At 38.7% G+C, this 18075-nt stretch overlaps 1 protein-coding gene across 2 annotated transcripts in view; it reads right to left on the bottom strand.

Annotated features, from left to right (window-relative positions):
- The window catches only part of KMT2A (lysine methyltransferase 2A), a 104445-nt gene that overhangs the window by 7182 nt on the left and 79188 nt on the right, over positions 1 to 18075 (bottom strand). For both annotated transcript variants that reach the window (XM_090266031.1, XM_090266032.1), the window contains 4 exons: positions 14908 to 15078; positions 12839 to 12913; positions 4764 to 4942; positions 4501 to 4604 (listed from right to left, as the gene is read on the bottom strand). In XM_090266031.1, coding sequence (XP_090122157.1) covers positions 4501 to 4604; positions 4764 to 4942; positions 12839 to 12913; positions 14908 to 15078 — 529 coding nt within the window. The remainder of the gene's footprint in view (positions 1 to 4500; positions 4605 to 4763; positions 4943 to 12838; positions 12914 to 14907; positions 15079 to 18075) is intronic.

Here is an 18075-nt window from a genome sequence, read left to right as displayed (position 1 = left end):
TCATCTTGGATGGTGCTTCCATCTTGGAAGTGGGCAAGGTGGTGAGCTAGGCTCCTGCCTCAGGTGATGTGCTGTATGGGCACTGTACCAGTAGGGTTCTCTGTGCATCTGGGTTCTGATAGGAATGGTTCTGGTCCTGGAGGCCATGAATAAGGTGTCCAATAGGGGCAGTCCTGGTTCTGAGGGCAACAAACTGGGGTCCAAGGATGACCATCTAGGCTCTGTATGCCATGGCCCAGTGCCCAATGGGGATCACTCTGAGCGTCACAGACAGGGCTCTGAGCAAGAACTGCCTGGGCTTAACAGGGTCACTGAGGAAACTAGTCTGGAAGAGACAGACCCTAAGAGGAGGTGAGGGCCACCCAAGCCCTGGTAGAGCACTGGTCAGAGGTTGTTGTTCAGTCCTCTGGCTCCACCTATGGGTCCCCAGAAAGGCCATGAGGCCACGACTGGATAAGGAACATCAGTTTTCAAAGGTCAGTTTGAGGACCATCATCCACAGCTTGGTCCAGTAATAGATGTGACCCCAAAGTCTGTTTGTGTAATGAAGTTGTGGATTCAAATTTTGTGTGTTCCCAGTTTCCCTGGATTTTTCTGTTCATTGTTTTGGGCTGGTGGTAGTTCCAGTCCGACAGGAGCTATCCTGTGTTAGCTTCTAGCCCTATGGATAGAATTCTGGTGGACTGGCACAGCCATTCTCCAATGGGTAAGGAGGAATTGGATTTTTACTGCAACACTGTTTTGGCCTATGAGAAAAGATGGCCAATGTATGGTCTCCTAGATTGAAAACCATCATGGAGTTGGAACTGTATCGCCTATGGTTTGGTAAGTGGGACAAGACCATTTGTGTCCAGGCATTCAGTTCACTGCACAACAGGGTGTTTGTAAGGTCTAAGCTTCAGAAAGCTACAGGATGCCCTGGCAAAACAAGGGACTATTAGTGAAAGAGCAACACCCATGAAAAGGAAAAGCTGGACCTGCACTCTGGAAGATTTGAAATTCCTCTTCCACAAAGAGAAGAATGAACCCAACACAGGGTGACAATGTTTCTTCTGTTTTATTCATGTATTTGTAAATCTAGGAACTTTTAGCTGCCAGATAATAAGTTTAAGCATGGTTCTTCCTATTGTGAAAAAGAACAAGAATGGAAAGTATATTATGGTAAATCTGAACAGGTAAATATATGGAAAGGTTGCGAGTTTTTAAACTTGAGAAAAAGAAACCTTAGTTACTTGTGTTCTGATTTTATGGGAATGTAATGTGCTTTGACTTTTACTGTACTGAATTTTTCTCTGTTCTGTTCTGGAATTCTCTGTATTTGTTTCTGGCTAGTAAGACCTAGGAAAGGTCATCTGTAACTGTTGGAGAGAATGCCTTTGCCACTCAGAACCCAAGAAGGGTCATTCAAGGCTGATGAGCATTCCAACCTGGGCAAGTGAGCATGTCTCTGCCAAGAGACTGGGACTGAAAGGGCACATCTCTCTAGGAGGCCAGTGGATGTACTGGTGAGAGATGCCTAACTCTGTCTGTGTTTTGAATTATTGCTGTTTATGCTCTGAAAGGAAAATTGAGGTTTCCTAGGGAAAGTTAAAACTTCACATGTAGGAAAGTGAACAAGAGAAAGTATAAGGCAGGGAGATGCAATTTCAGCGAACATTAGAAAGACAAGGATTTTCCTTCATGCTTTACATTTTTCTCCCTACCTGATCCATCCAGAATTTGGTATTCTGAAGGAGTAAATGATGACCGTGTTTCTTTGCATGAAATTAATAAGACCAGTTGTTAATAGGGGCTTTTCCAACCAAGACTTTGACTGGAATGTCAAGCCTGAAGGAGACATGCTTGGGCTCTGGTTGTTACCAAAAAGCCCTGAGGAAGTGGGATTGACTTTCACATTCACAGTTAATGAAAGTCCATAAGAAAAAGGCCTGGTACCTTGGTTGTTTGTGTGGTTCCTGGCAATCTTTCCAGGGAAGGAACGAAGGTTGTTTTCCTGAAAGATTGCTAGAAGGGACCTTAAGGCATGACAGAAACCTCAAACACTTGGGAGAAGCAGGTGCTATAGGCAAAGCCAGATGGCAGTTGTGTGCCCTGAAGGGCAGACTAAAGAGTCAATCTAAAGGTTTCTTATGTGAGTTCCAGCAAAGCAGACTTAAAGATCATATGTGATCAACTGCTGCTCTTGTGTTTATGCAAATGAACTGCAAAAATTTAAGCTGGACATAATGCAGTCCCTTTAATAACAATGAGGGTGATCTTAGAAGAAAACATCGTGATTTGAGGAATATCACCATGCTCAGTGGTGGACAATAGACTGGTGTACCTAACTGTCTTCCAAGTTTATTTTCATTTGAAAGTTGAACTGGGTTCGTGACATAATCAGAGATGCTCAATTTACAGGCAAGAAGGATCTAACAAACTGCCACTCTTAAAATGTCATGGCAGCAAAGGCCTTGCAGCTGGATGTCTTCCCAAAAAGATAGTCTCAAATACTCAGAGACTGGTTTGTGGGTTGTTGTGTGAATTAACACATGTGTTCTTCCTTCTGTTTTCATAGGGTATAAGCCTATGATCTCATTACCTGAGTGATTGGTAGCAACAGAGGCCTCACTTAAGTAGCCCACCTGCATCACCTCCTTGAGACTCAGTGGTTTGATGAAACTAACTGGTTGTGTTGGTGAAGTATGGGGTGGTCTGTGGGCTTTATTTTAACACTGGTTTCCTTTTCTCTCTAATGGCTTGGAGAGAAAGGGCCCAGAGGTCTATAAGGGGGGAAACCTAAAATATTTCCATCAGCCAAACTAAGTGTAGTGGGCAAAAGGGCTTTTTGACAGGTGTGACAAGCCTTTCATACCTTGAAGCCACTCTTCCTAATGTGGGACGTTGAAGAATGGTCTCTGCCTTTGTCATTTAGTGGTTATGGTTTTAACTGTGCCTTCTAACACTCTTGCCAAATCTGTTGTCCTCAGATTACAATAAGGATGCCAGCTTGTTCAACAAGGGCAGTGTCAGCCCTTGGAAACCAAGCATGCCACTCCCCAGTAGCAGCCAAATGACCTGGACTCTGCAAGGTCCTCCTCCATGTGTGAAGGACACCCTTGGATCCACATGCCCACTCTGTTAAGGATCCCTGGATCCAAGGGTAGGCAGGATGGTGGCCATGTCCAACAAGAAGTACCTCTAGAAGATCAGGAGACCTTGTGCTTTATAAGATTATAAAGGGTCCAAAGTCTAAAAAGGGGGGAATTGTTACAGAGCAGGGTCCACAAAGTCCCCACAGCCCATAGTTTTGGGGATGGGGAAAGGAAATAATACAGCTTTTAAGGTACTTTGCATATCTATGGCCGGTAGCTAGTTTCTTAGTTACGCAGATAGTTGTGGCCACTGCCTGGTGCCAGGGAGATGTGAGGAACTTTGACCATAAGAATGGTGGTGGAGAGGTCACCAGGGTCTGCACGACATTTGTCACCCTACCCACTGCATCACAGGCTGCGATTAGGATTTAAATGAAGATGGCAGCCATTTGGGCACAGGCCATGTGGTTTGAAACACTGCAGAGGGTCCCCACAAGTCCACCATGAAGTCTGATGGGGAAGAAGACCCCCATCAGCCATAAAGAGAAGCACAACTGAAGAGGCATGTTAGAGGAGCATGATGGAGCAGCAGGTTGGAGCAGGCATGTGAGTAGTAGATATACGGTTTGCAGTCAGGATCTGGCCATGCAGCTTAGGTTAGTAAGAAAACAGGCACGCTGCTGCTTTGGTCGTGGCAACTCCAGCTGACTCCAAAGCCACCAGGGACTCTGCCTTGCAGATCCGGACTCTATCTGGACTCTTGGTACTCGGGACATGTGCAGAGGACACTTTCAGGACTTATGCCTTTCCTGGAGTTCACCAAGATCCAGTGTAGCGTGGCGTATGCTTTTCTGACCTATTATATGAAGGTTGATGACTGCGTACCCCAGGTCCTGAAGGAGAGAGCTGACAGGTAAGGAGTGGGGAACTTTTGGGTATGATTTTTGGCTTTTAGCCTTTTTTAGCAAGAAGTGCTGGGTCTTGTGGGAGAACAGGGCTCAGAGTAGGAGTGCTCCCAATTCCCCCAAGGTTGGAATATTGTAAATAAAGACCTGTTTTTCTCAACAATTGATGGGTCTTATACCAATATGCCAAGTGAATGAGCCCCACTTTGCTCTGTAACACATATACATGTACTACTTTCTGACCATGATGACTACAGCAATATAGCCAAAGTTGACAGAGTATATGGTGGTCAAAGAAAAGAAAATATACATCTTATAGTTATTTTAACTTCTCTTCCATAACATATTCTTCTCTTTTTGCCAGCCAGCTACTGCTACTTCAACACAAACTATATTTCAGGCTTCTTAAATGTTACCTGGGAAATTCTGATCCAAGTAAAATAAAACTGCACCGTGCCCTGAAGAGCGCAGCAGACGGAACAAAGAATATTTTTAATGATCCTTATCTACCCAAGACTTACCGAGCCGACTTGAGTTGTACCTCCTCCTCTTCCTCATCATTGGGGTTGTATTCAGGAGGCTGCCGATGTTTTGAAGCCAGGAAATTAAACATGTCAAATGCTGACTTCCTGGAGCCAAAGGATTGGGATATATTTAGAGAAGGGCTTTAATAGAAGCAATAAAGGACAGCACTAACACTGGAAAGTTCAAGGGTTATAGGGGGAAAGAATTCATCATCAGATAATAAATGGGACTCAAAACTGCTTATAGAAAAGAAGGGAACTTGCCTCAGGTGGACCTCAGCCCTGGCAGAGCCATGAGGGTTTAGGGGCGGTTCATTGGCCTCCTCTGGTTTGTGAAAACGGAATTTGTAATTCCTACAGTGCTTGGCACCTGACAGCTGCTCAATCAGGAACACAACTGCATCATGAAGAATCCCCAGCATCCTCAAACCATTGACACCTGTAGGATCAAAGGCACCAGTGTTGTGAGGAATGCAGCAAATAGAAAACTGCAGAGTACTAAAGAAATACCTATGCTAGAGAGTAACTTTGCTAGAGGCTGCTCAAGGGTGATTTCTATTCAAGACTAGCCAGAAATCTGTATTAGATACCCATACAATTATGTGGATACAGGTGAATCAATATGGAAAACATTTGTGACATATAAAGTAAAAAAAGCAAGTCTACGAAACTATGGACTATTTTCTATGTTGTGTAGGTATACGAAAATGCTATATGTATTATTTCATTTTATGGTCCTAATGATCACACAAGGCAGGAGTTACTAGCTTCATCTTAATGTAAGAACACCTAAGATCAGAGAATTTAAATGCCACATCCAAGGTCACATAGCCAGTGTGACAAAATCTGAACCTTGGACTGTATAACTCTAACTATGATCCCCTTTTCGTTTATAGGTAATGAAGTATCTGGGTCTGTAAACTTACCTTCACACAGACACCACACTAAAATTAAAAGGAATGTTAGTAAACCTCTAACACAGAACTCACTTCTGTGCTATGATAGTGAATGTGTGGAGCAATACCTCAACAGCTCCTATGTTTTACACACCAGTCCCATGCCATTAATGAGCACTTCTTATCTTTTTAGTTTATAAAAAAATTGATTCTAAAAGGATGTGTCTCTCTCATTAAAGGAATGGGTCACAGTAACAAGTGCCACACTCTTTTTGAAAGGAACAAATAGCTAATGGTTCTTATATTTTTATTAATAGATACCAAAACAATAATGATGTTTGTTGTAGACAACATATGTAGTTCATAAGCATAACTGTATAGGGATCACCTATGCAATTCAACAGATACAGTTCGTGTTATGAAGCATATTCAATGTAATCGGGGGGACCACATGCTATGTCTAGAAAGATATCCATGCTTAAATGTTAACAATAGTTACCTCTGGGTGGCAGGAGCCAGACTAGCTTTTAATTTGTTATTGTGGTTGTTAGCTTTTCCATATTTTAAAATGATTCTTAGAAATTTTTTTTTCAAAGAAAGGAACATTATTAGTAGATGTAGAGTATCTATTTCACTTAGAGAATTTCAAAGGAAGATAATTTGGTTTCAATGGCAAGTAGAAAGTTAAGCTTCAGGTAAGTAACACTGTTATGAATACAACTGTTGTTCCAATTAGAACTCATCCTAAGTATGTAACACAAGTATGCAATATAAGAGCTTAAGCCATGTAAGGCAATGGAAAACATCTTTTCTTTTTCTATACAACAATGATGGGCTGATTCATTGGTGTGTAATGTGAGAGCATGGGAATGACTAAACAAGCTTCCTAAGCAGAAGAATGAGCGGGACAGAAGCTGAACACCCAGGAGAATCCTAACTTTAAAAAAAAGTAGAAAACAGAAGATCATGTAATGATGAAAGCAGAGATGACTGAAGATGCTACACTGCTGGCTTTGAAGATGGAGAAAGTGGCCATAAGCCAAATAATTCATCTTTAGAAACTGCAAAAGGCAACAAAACGGATTCTTCCTTAGTGCCTCTGTCAACAGCTTAGCTTCCGCCCACTGAAACTGATTTTGGATGTCTGGAATCCAAAAATGTTAAGAGAATAAGCCACCAAGTTTGTAACAACTTTTTACATAGGAAACTAATATGAAGACAAAGACATCACAAGAAAACTATAGATTAATGTTCTGTATGAACACATACACGAAAATCCTTAACAAAATTTTAGCAAACCAAATCTAGCAACATATAAATCGTTATGACTAAATGGAGTTTATCCAAAACACTCAAAGTTGAGTTAACACCCAAAAATCATTTCATGTAAAGTACCATATGCACATAGTAAGAGAATATAACATATGATCGTTTAAATGTCTGCTTTCACTACTTCTATTTAAATTGTACTAGAAGTAAGGCCACAGAAATTTGTAAAGACATAAAGGCATCTAACTGGGGAAAAAAAGTATTTGTCATCTGTTCTTTTAAAAGCTGAACACATTTAAATTTACCAAGTTTTAAAGAAATTCATAAAAATAACACCTATTCAGAGAAATAAAAGTGAAATAGTACAAAGAAATAAAGGCTGACTATTCTAATTTCCCAGGTCTTACTCCTCAGAGGCTTCACACACACACACATATCTAAGGGAATCATAGATACATACTGTTATAACTTGCCTTTTATTTTTTTAAAAAAGATTTTATTTATTTATTTTTAGGGAGAGAGGTAGGAAGAAAGAGAGGAAGAGAAACATCGATCAGTTACCTCTCGCATGCCTCCCAATTAGGGACCTGGCCTGCAACCCAGGCCTGTGCCCTGACTGGGAATCGAACCAGTGATCTTTTAGCTGCAGGACTACACCCAATCTACTGAGCCACACCAGTCAGGGCAAACTGACCTTTTCCATTTATTTATTTAGACCTCTTTTTAAATTCCCCTAGTGAGGAGTATTTGGGTTGCTTCCAGTTTTTTGCTACCACATATTGGAATGAATATCCTTATACATTTTTATGACTTAACTGAGATGACTTATAGGACAATTTCCTAGACATGGAATTGCTGAACAGAAGGACATGTGATTTAAAATTTTTATTTTGTTTTTTAAAAAAATATTTTATTTTATTTTTAGAGGTGAGAGGAAGAAAGAAAGACACATTGATGTGTGAGAGAAACACCAGTCTGTTGTCTCTCGCACACTCCCAGCTATAGACCTGGCCTGCAACCCAGGCATGTACCCTAACTGGGAATCAAAAGTCTGCAGGCTGGTGCTCAGACAACTGAGCAACACCAGACAGGGCCGATTTACAAATTTTAATAGCTACCACTTAACTGCTCCTCTACAAAGTTGTATTAGCAATGTAAGGGAGAACCCATCTCCTCCATCTTTCCCTATATTATCTCTAAATTCTGAATCTTTTAAAATCAATGTGAAAAGTTAGTCATGTTTTAATATGCACATTTAAAATTATGAGTAAGACTGAGTATATTTTTCATTGTTATTGGCCATTTGTATTTTCTTGGGGATAAAATTTTATGTCCTTTGTTCTTTTCTTTTAATTAAAAAAATTCTGAAAAATTTAAAATTCAGAGGAAGTACACAGGCTGTTGTAAGAGCTATACATATACCTGCCAATATAAACGAATATTAATATTTTCTAATATACACTTCAAATATTTTCCTTCCCCTTCTTAAACCAAAAGCATTATAGATAAACGTTATACTCCTCTAAGTACGCATTCACTTCCCTTCTTATTATCCACAGGAAAGAAGGTTTGAGAGTTAGATAGATATGGAAAATACAGAGTCAATGGATTAAAATCTTTAATGTTCACTGGAAACAACTGTATTAATGTTTACATTTAATTTGAAGTCTAATAGCAATGAGAAACTTTCAACATTAAAAAGAAGGTATATAATGAGTCTTGTGCCTGTATGTACATTAATTTAATCCATGCACTTGAAAAAGTAAAAAATTTCAATTAGGCATTTAGAAATTTGAGACTATACAGATGGTTGACTCTCCTTTTTGTTGTTAAGTGGTGTGTATAGAGACAGACAAAATTTGTATAAAAGGGTCATGTTCCTTATTGAGAGCTAAGAGCTTTTTCATGAAGATAATATACTCACAATTTACAAATATTTGGTTCTTATCAAAGACATTTTCTAAATAACAATAAGAAGTGTTGGCAAGGATGTCAACACTGGAACCGCTGTACATTGTTAGTTGAAATGTAAAATGGTGCAGCTAGTTTCAAAAAACAATTTGGCAGTTCCTGAAAAAGTTAAACAGTTACCACATAACCCAGCAATTCCAGTTTTAGGTATATACCCAAGAGAAATAAAAATATGCCTACACAAAAAGTTGTGTATGAATATTCATGGCAACATTATTCATCATATTCAGAAGGTGGGAAAAACCCAAATGCCCATCAGTTGATGAATGAATAAAACACATGTGAAATATTATATAATGGAATCTTATTCAGCAATATAAAGAAATGAAATACTAATACAAACCATATATGAAAACCCATAGCAGATATCAGACTGAATGGTGAAAGACTGAAAGTTTTGCCCTGGATGGTGTGGCTCCGTGGATTGAGTGCCAGCCTATGAACCAAAAGGTTGCCGGTTTGATTCCCAGTCAGGGCACGTGCCTGGATTACAGGCCAGGTCCCCAGTTGGGGGTGTGAGAAAGGTAACCAATTGGTGTTTCTCTCACACATCATGTTTCTCTCCCTTTCCCATCTCACTTAAAAAGAAAAAAAAAAAAGACTTAAAGCTTTTCCTCTTAGATCATAAACAAGGCAAGACTGTCTACTCTCACCACTTCTATTCAACATAGTACTGGAAGTTCTACTGAGATCAGTTAGGTAAAAAATAAATAAATAAAAGACACCCAAATTAGAAAGGAAGAAACAAGACTATCTGTTCGCAGATGTTACCTTGTATGTAGAGAATCTTGAAGATTCCACAAAATAACTATTAGGACAAGTAAATAAATTCAGTAAAGTATCAGGAAATAAAGTCAACACTGAAAATCAGTTGCATATCTACATATGAATAATGAACAATCTGAAAAGGAAATTTCAAAAACAGTTCCATTCATAATAGCACCACAAAGTTAAAAAGTTAAAAAACTTAAGATTTAACTTAATCAAGGATGTGAAAGACTTTTACAATAAAAACTACAAAACACTGTGGAAAAAAATTTTTAAAAGACAAAAGTAAATGAAAACACATCCCATGTTCATGGATTGAAAGGCTTAATCTACAGATTCAGGGCAATCCCTAACAAAATCTCAATGACGTTTTCTGCAGAAACAGAAAAATCTATCCTGAAATTCATATTAAATCTCAAGAGACCCTGAATAGCCAAAATAATCTTGAAAAAAGAACTAGAGGACGCATATTTCCTGAATTCAAACTGACATGATGTGTTGTAGAACTGTGCAATGGAAACCTGTATAATTTTGTTAACCAGTGTCACCCCAATAAATTCAATAAAAAGAAAAAAAAAACTGGCAACAAAGCTTCAGTAATCGTAACAGTGTGGTACTGTAATAAAAACAGACATGTAGCCCTGACAGGTGTGGCTCAGTGGATTGAGTGCCAGCTAGCAAACCAAAAAGTGGCTGGTTTGATTTGCAGTCAGGGTATATGCCTGGGTTGCAGGCCAAGTCCCCAGTTGGGGGCATCTGAGAGGCAACCAGTCAATTTATCTCTCACACATCGATGTCTCGCTCCCTCTTTCTCCCCTCCTTTCCCTCTCTCTAAAAATAAATAAATAAAATCTTTAAAAAAAAGGATATGTTGACATATGGAATAGAATACAGAGCTCAGTAACAAACCCTCACATATTTGGTCAAATGATATTTGCCAAGGTGCCAAAACCATTCAATGGGGAAAGGACAGTTTCCTCAACAAATGGTGCTGGGAAAACTGGATATCCACATGCAAAAGAATGAAGCTGGTATCCTACTGAACACCAAATATAGAAATTAACCTAGAACATTCCAGGAACCTAAGTGTGAGACCTAAAACTTATAACACTCTTAAGAGAAAACACAGGGAAAAATCTTATCACTGGATTTGGCAATGATTTCTTGCATATAACATTAAAGGGCCAGGTAACAAAAGAAAAAACAGACAGAAAGAAGTGCATCAAAAGACACTATAAAAAAAAATGCTGGTATTCAATAATTCCTCTGAATTCTGTCTCAAATCCCTTTAGTCAGGATAATAGTCTTAATTGGGTAAATTAGTTGTATTAGGATATATAAATAGCTATATATAAATGAGTAGCTGCCAGTAATATTTGATTCATTATTTTAATGAATCCTGACAACAAATTTTGAAGGAGATCGATACTCAGAGAAATTAATTAGCTGCATCCAATGTAATATTGATAGCAACAGGGCAGAAACAGAGCTTGAATTGTTTTATCTGCCTCCAAATCTCAGTTTCTTACTACATGACTACACAGTGCAGTAAGACATGGATAAACCAAAGGGACAGGCTGTTCAATTTGAGACTGAGAACACTAAGTCAAAATGCTGGTTTCTACCATGGCCGGGTGCTCAGTTGGTTGGAGCACTGTCCCATACACCAGAAGGTTGTGGAGTTTGATTCCCGGTCAGGGCACATATCTTGTAGGTTCAATCCCCAGTTGGGGTGCGAACAGGAGGTAACCAATTGATGTTTCTCTCTCTTTCTTTCTCTCTCCCCCTTCCTCTCTCTCTAAAACCAATAAACACATCCTTGGGTGAGGGTTAAAAAACAAAAAAACTGGTTTCCTCCAGGATGAGAATTTTACATGTGTTATTAATAACCAGTTCAGAGTGATATGTAAAAATTTAATTCTAGTTCACCCAATGACAACCAAAGTAGATCAAAACATGACTCTGTAAACCATATTTTCTTGGTCCCCCAAATATTTCCCTCACCAATCTACGAAAATAAAAAAAAATAAAAAAGAAAGAAAAGAAAAAATAGTGGACATTATCTTCAGAATATATAAAGGATGGGACAAAAAGTAGGTTTATAGTTGTTTGTATGGAAAATAATACAATAATAAATAATAATCCAAGAATAAACTTTCGCATACTCCAACTATAAACCTACTGTTGCCCCACCCTGTAGAGAGAACTTCTGAAATTCAGCAATGAAAAAAATAACCCAATTAAAAAATAGGCAAAGCACTTGAATAGACATTTCTCCAGAGAAGAATATACAAATGACCAATAAGCACATGAGAAAATGCTCAATATCATGTACCATTTGGGACGTAAATCAAAAACTATGAGATTCCATATTAATACTCATAAGGATGGCTACTATCAAATAAATAGAAAACAAGTGTTGGTGAGAATGAGGAGAAATTGAAACTGTCATGGGAATGTAAAATGGTACAGCTGCTTTGGAAAACAGTAATACCCCTCAAAAGAATTGAAAGGAGGTTCTCAAAGAAATATCTGTATACGCATGTTCACAGCAGACTTATCTGCAGTAGATAAAACACATAAGCAATGAAAGTGTCCATCAATGATTGAAGGAGAAGCAAAATGTGAAATATACATGCAGTAAAATGTTATTCAGTCTTAAAAAGAAAGAAAATTCTGCAATGTGCTACAACATAATGGACCTTGAGGACATTATACTGAGTGAAATAAGCCAATCACATACTGTATGATTATATGAGGTACTTAAGGGTAGTTACACTCACAAAGACAAGAAGTAGAATAGTGGTTGCCGGGGGCCAGGATGAGGAAAAGAATGGAGAGTTCTTAATGTGTATATATGGGTGCTGATGGTTGCACAACAATGTGAATGCATTTAGCACTGCTGACATCTATGTCTAAAAATGGTTAAGATGGTAAATTTTATGTGTATTTTACCAAAATAAAACAAACTCTTTGTTAAAAAAAAAGTAATAGAGTACTGATACAATGTTGCAGAACAGGAATCTTGAAAGCATTAGATTAAATGAAAAGAAGCCAGTCCAAAACAGCACATGTTGTCTGATTCCATTTCTATGAAATGTCCAGGCAAATCCATAGACACAGAAAGCAGATTAGTGGTTGCCAGAGGCTAGGCAGAGAAATGACTGCTAATGGGTACATGTTTCTTTTAATGATAATAAAAATGTTCTGGAATTACAGAGAAGTAATGCTTGCACAACTTTGTAAATACACTAAAAGCCACTGAGTTATATTCTTTAAATGGGTGAACTGTATAAGAATTATATTGCAACAAAGCTGTCAAAATTTATTTTTAAAAAAAGAATGTTGATTCTTTTTTGGTAGAATAAACTAACTCAGACCAACAAGTTACCATTTTGAGACAGGAGTGAAATGATCACTCTAGCTATTACCTGCAAACGAGAGCTGCTTTAGGCGGGCATTTGATCGCGCTTCCTGGACTTTATCTGTCAAAGACTTCCAGGCATCTGTGAGAAAATAAGATATTAAAGCAAACAGCTCTTAACAACAGTAGTGCGCATAACCATTGTGCTTAGAACCCTGACAGCGTGAAAACACACCCTACTACAACTGTACACCTAAACAGGTTTTTTTGTTTTGTTGTTTAAATCAGTTCAGTGCATAAGAAAGAAGCTGGGTAGTTCCAAGCTTCTTTTACACTACCCAGAAGTGTTTCTTTCTTTTAGAAAGGACACAGAGCAGTAAGGAGTCAAACCTTGAAAATGACTCCAAATCCCCAAAGTATTCCTATCCCTTGATGGTAATCTGGATCCCAAACCTAACCATTTGGTATTAATTCTATTCCCTGTACCCTTAACTAATACAATATTAGCATGAATAATTTAACCAAGACTGTGGGGAGATCCTAACTTCTCAGTTCCTTAAAATTAAGGGGTGTAACTAGAAAAATTTTATAATCCCTTCCAGCTCTAACCTAAGATTCTATGATTTCTCATTGTCAGAGAAGCATGGCATGGTGGTAAGTAATCCATATGTGGATTTCATACTCTCAAACTATTTCTCCTAACACGTTTTCTCCCTTAGTCACGGAAGCCTGAATCCTCAGTCATCTTTGACTTCTCTGTTCGCCACAGCCAAGCAGTCACTATGTGCATCTGTTCTATCCTTTCTTTTCCTGCTGGGATGGGGCTTTATTACCTGAAATCTCTACTGAAGCAACTCTTGTTAGTGACCTCTGGTCTTCTAGTGTGTCCAAGTCTATCTCACATGAAGCTATCATGTTAGGCTTTTATTCAACCCTCTAAATTTTCAAGGCCCTCATGATTTGGCACTGAAGACCCTCCAAAACCTGTGCCCAATCCACATTTCCAAGTTTCTCTTTTACTACTACCTGACAGAGATTTCAACATTATTTTCCCATCTGACATTTCTACATCCACCCAATGCAATACTATCTCCTAACTGTGCTTACATCACTTGAGAAAGCCTTCTCCCTTCCCTTTGACTAACCCAAATTCTATTATCTCTTTTAAAGGATCTTCAATTTTTAAAATCCTCACCCAAGGATATGTTTATTGATTCTAGAGGGAGGAAAGAAGAGAGAAACATTGATCAGTTGCTTCTTGTACACACCCTGACCACTGATCAAACCCACAACCTAGGTGTGTGCCCAGACTTGGGATTGAACCCATAATCTTTTGGTATACAGGACAACTCTCCAACCAACTGAGCAACCCAGTCAGGGCATAAAGAATCTTCTATTCTATTCATCTCTGTGGGCTTTTGATAACCCTAGCTGAACTATAGTGATCCTTGTTGCCTTCAAACTCCTCTGGTATCTATTGCCTAGAGAACATTCACTAGTCCTTCAACAGTTAATGCATACCTATGGGCTTGGGGTACTAAGATGAATAAGAAAATAAAATTCAAGCCCTCATGGGCAGTTCCCTATTAAGTGAACAAGACATAAAAGTAAACAAACACTTACAGAATAAATTTTAAGCTATGAGAGAAACATTTAAGAATCGAAAAGGGGCAGAAAAGAAGAGTGGGACTGTCTATCTGCCTCATAAGGTCTGAGAAGACTGTTTGAGCTGAATCTTGAAGGATGAGTTGGAGTTCATCAGGTGAATGAGGATAGGAAGAGCAATGCAAGCAGAGGGAAGAAATGTATGAAAGTACAGAGATGAGAGAAGATGGTGTGGCAGGTGCATAAGGAAGTGATAGAAGACAAACCCAGAGGGATAACAGGGGTCTCATATGCTCTGCTATGGTGTAACTTTACATACATAACCTCTATAACTAATTTTTCACATACACTATGGACTATTTCTCAAGAACACTAACTTCTTAAGGATAAGTTAAATGTATAATGCCTCCAAATATCTCCCATTATGGCTAACACAAAACTGCCCATAAAATGGTAAAAATATACACAAAGCGCAGATCTAGCTGAAACAAGACCTGTGCTGGTAGGGCCAACCTAATTGAATTCACTTGCCTTCAATACTTTCTGCACAGATCTGAAAGCCATCATCACTTGAAATTTCAAAAATAAGTCCTTTCTTGGGTTTTTTCTCAGCAATGCTTTCCTTCCGCTTCTGTTCTTGCTGGAGCCAAAGCATCAGTGGAGAGCTGAAATTATTTTCTTCTTCCTCCACTGTTTTAGGTTCTATGAGGAAGAAAATAAGAAAGCAGACCAAGTGGTTGCAGCAGCACACTTCTAGAGCACTGGCTTTACGTACGTTATCTCTAAGCCTAAATGACATTCCATAATTAGTATTAATTTCCATTTATAGTTAATAAAACCGAGTCGAAAAGAGATGGAACAACTTACTACTGGGTTGCCCAAAGAGTCTGTTAGGTTTTTTCCATAAACTAAAAGGCATGTTTTTCATTTTCACCAATAACTTATTAATTTGGATATTTTCACTATGTCGGCTACGCCCTGCCATTAGTTTCTATTAAGTAGAAGCTAGGGGTGCTGCTAAACATCTACAAATGCATAAGACAGCCCAAGAGCAAAGAAATATTTGGCCAAAATATCATTAGTACCAAGAAACTTCACAAACCACTTCTGACATGTTCAATCAGACACAGCACTTTCTCCATACTCTGCACAATCTTTCTTTTGCGTTTAAGTTGTGTTTTTACCTTTCTTGAAATAATAAAACATAATACGCTGAAAATGTTGCATATTTTCTTTCATCTTCAATATTAAAATGGCGGCACAAAAGTTCAACAATTTTGATGCTTTTAAAAAATATTTTATTGATTATGCTGCTACATTGTACCAATTTCTTTTCCCTTTGCTTTAGTACACGTGTTCCCTCCAGCAAACCCCCCCACCTTAGTTCATGTCCATGAGTCGTGCATATAAATTTTTTGGCTTCACACTTTCCTATACTATTCTTAAATTCCCCCTATCCATTTTATACCTACCAACTATGATTCTGAAACCCTGCACCATGCCCACATTTCTCCCCCTTTCCCCTCCCAGCTGATAACCCTCCAAATGACCCTTATACCTATGATTCTGTTTCTATTCTAGTTTGCTTAGTTGGATTTTATTTTTATTTTTTAGATTCAGTTGTTCATAGTTGTGATCTTCTTCTTTTCTTAAATAAGTTCCTTTAACATTTCAAGTAATAATGGTTTGATGATTATGAACTCCTTTAGCTTTACCTTGTCTGGGAAGCACTTTATCTGCCCTTCCATTATAAATGATAGCTATGCTAGATAATCTTGGTTGTAGGTCCTTGCTTTTCATCACATTGAATATTTCTTGCCAGTCCCTTCTTACTTGCAAAGTTTCTTTTGCGAAATCAGGTTATAGTCTTATAGGAACTCCTTTGAAGGTAAGTCTCTTCTTTTCTCTTACATTTAAAATTTGCTCTTCATCTTTAACCTTTGGAATTTTAATTATGATGTGTCTTGATGTGGTCCTCTTTGGGTATAACTTGTTTGGGACTCTGTGATCCTGGACTCGTATGTATATTTCCTTCATCAAATTAGGGAAGTTTTCCTTCATTATTTTTTCACATAATTTTTCAATTACTTGCTCTTCCTCTTCTCCTTCTCCTTCTGGCACCCATATGGTTTGGATGTTAGCATGTTTAAAGTTGTTCCAGATGTTCCTAAGCCTCTCCACATTTTTGTTCAATTCTTGTTTCCTCATTCTGCACAGGTTGACTGTTTTTTTCTCCCGTATGTTCCAAATCATTGATTTGAACCCGTTTCCTTCCCTTCACCATTGGTTTTGTGTGGGTTTTCCTTTGTTTCATTTAGCATAGCCTTCACTTCTTCCCTTAGGCTGCAGTACTTAAGCATCTGTCAAGCCTGTGAGCATCTTTATTACCAGTGTTTTGAACTCTGAGTCTGTTAGGCTGGCTCTCCTCAACACTCAGTTCTCCCACTGGAACCTTGATCTGCTCCCTTTGGGGCTATACTTCTCTCTCCTCAAACTGACAGTTTCTTTCTTATATTTGCCTCTTTGACTTAGCTAGAGCTGTCTGTTACACCTGTTATGTTGTAAGGGGCGGAGCCTTACATTTTTGTCAGTGGGGGGTGGCAACCTGTTTCACTTAAACTGGTTGTGGCACTTTATGTGGGGAAGGGTTCAGAGAGAGAACAATGATGCCTGCTCAGCACTCGCCTCTTTCCCCGTCACCTCACCTGCTTCCTGCATGGGATTGGTGCCCCTCTAGCTGTTGCCTGGGTTGTAGTTTCCAGATTATGTTGGTTTGGGTGTGTTCTTGAAATGTGGGGGTCCCCTAAACAAGCAGACTGTACCAAGAGATGAGCAGTTTCTTCTTCCACCTCAATGTCCACTGGTTTTCTCAGTCAGAAGCAATGTGGCTTTATTTTCCCCAGCTATGTGGTTTGGTGTGTGTTTGGGATCGCTCCCCAGGTGTCCCTCCCTATTCTTATAACGCGTGACTGTGATTTCTTCAGGCCAGCCACAATACTTCCTTGCTACTGCTACCTGCATACTGTTTTCTCTCCGTCCTGGCTCCACCTCTCCTACCTGTATGGATAAGTATTTCTTCTTCATATCTTTGTTTGTTGGACTTCCAGGCAGTTCATTTTTCTGGTACTTCTGGTTGTTTTTACTTTCAGGGTAGTTGTAATTCCTTCTTAGTTTTGGAGGGAGAACACAGCATGTGTGCCTACGCCGCCATCTTGGCCAGAAGTCTTGGTAAGTTTTTTTTAAAGTGCACACTGATATGACACCCATGACAAAACAATCTAACAATATTTATTTGAATGAAGTTAAAGACAACTAGGCACTACTAGAGCCACTGTTTAGAAAAAAATATAACAGACTTTTTGGCCACCCAATACCTAGGACATAGCTAGAAACAGCTAAAGCTAGAATTTTTTTAAACATAAAGTCATGCTGTCTTTGTGGTAGAGTTTCTAGTATGACAATTTGTTAGTTTTTCAATAAGTAACTGCCCTCAATAGGGTTAAATTAAAAAACAAATGGTTAATGAAAATGAAGCAGTGTGTACTGGGCACTCTTCTAGGAATTCCCTATATATTAACTTATATAAACCTCACAATAGTCCAATGAGGTAGCTGTTATAATTTCCTACATTACAAAGATGAGGAAACTAAGGTAGACAGAGGTTAAGTAAGTAGCCCAGAAGCCAAAGTTCACACAGCT

The sequence above is a fragment of the Furipterus horrens genome, unplaced genomic scaffold, assembly GCF_987537825.1.
Source record: "Furipterus horrens unplaced genomic scaffold, mFurHor1.1.pri manual_scaffold_2, whole genome shotgun sequence".
Taxonomy (NCBI): Eukaryota; Metazoa; Chordata; class Mammalia; order Chiroptera; family Furipteridae; genus Furipterus; species Furipterus horrens.
Note: the sequence above shows the minus strand (reverse complement) of the source record. Positions and strands in the feature narration are given on the sequence as shown.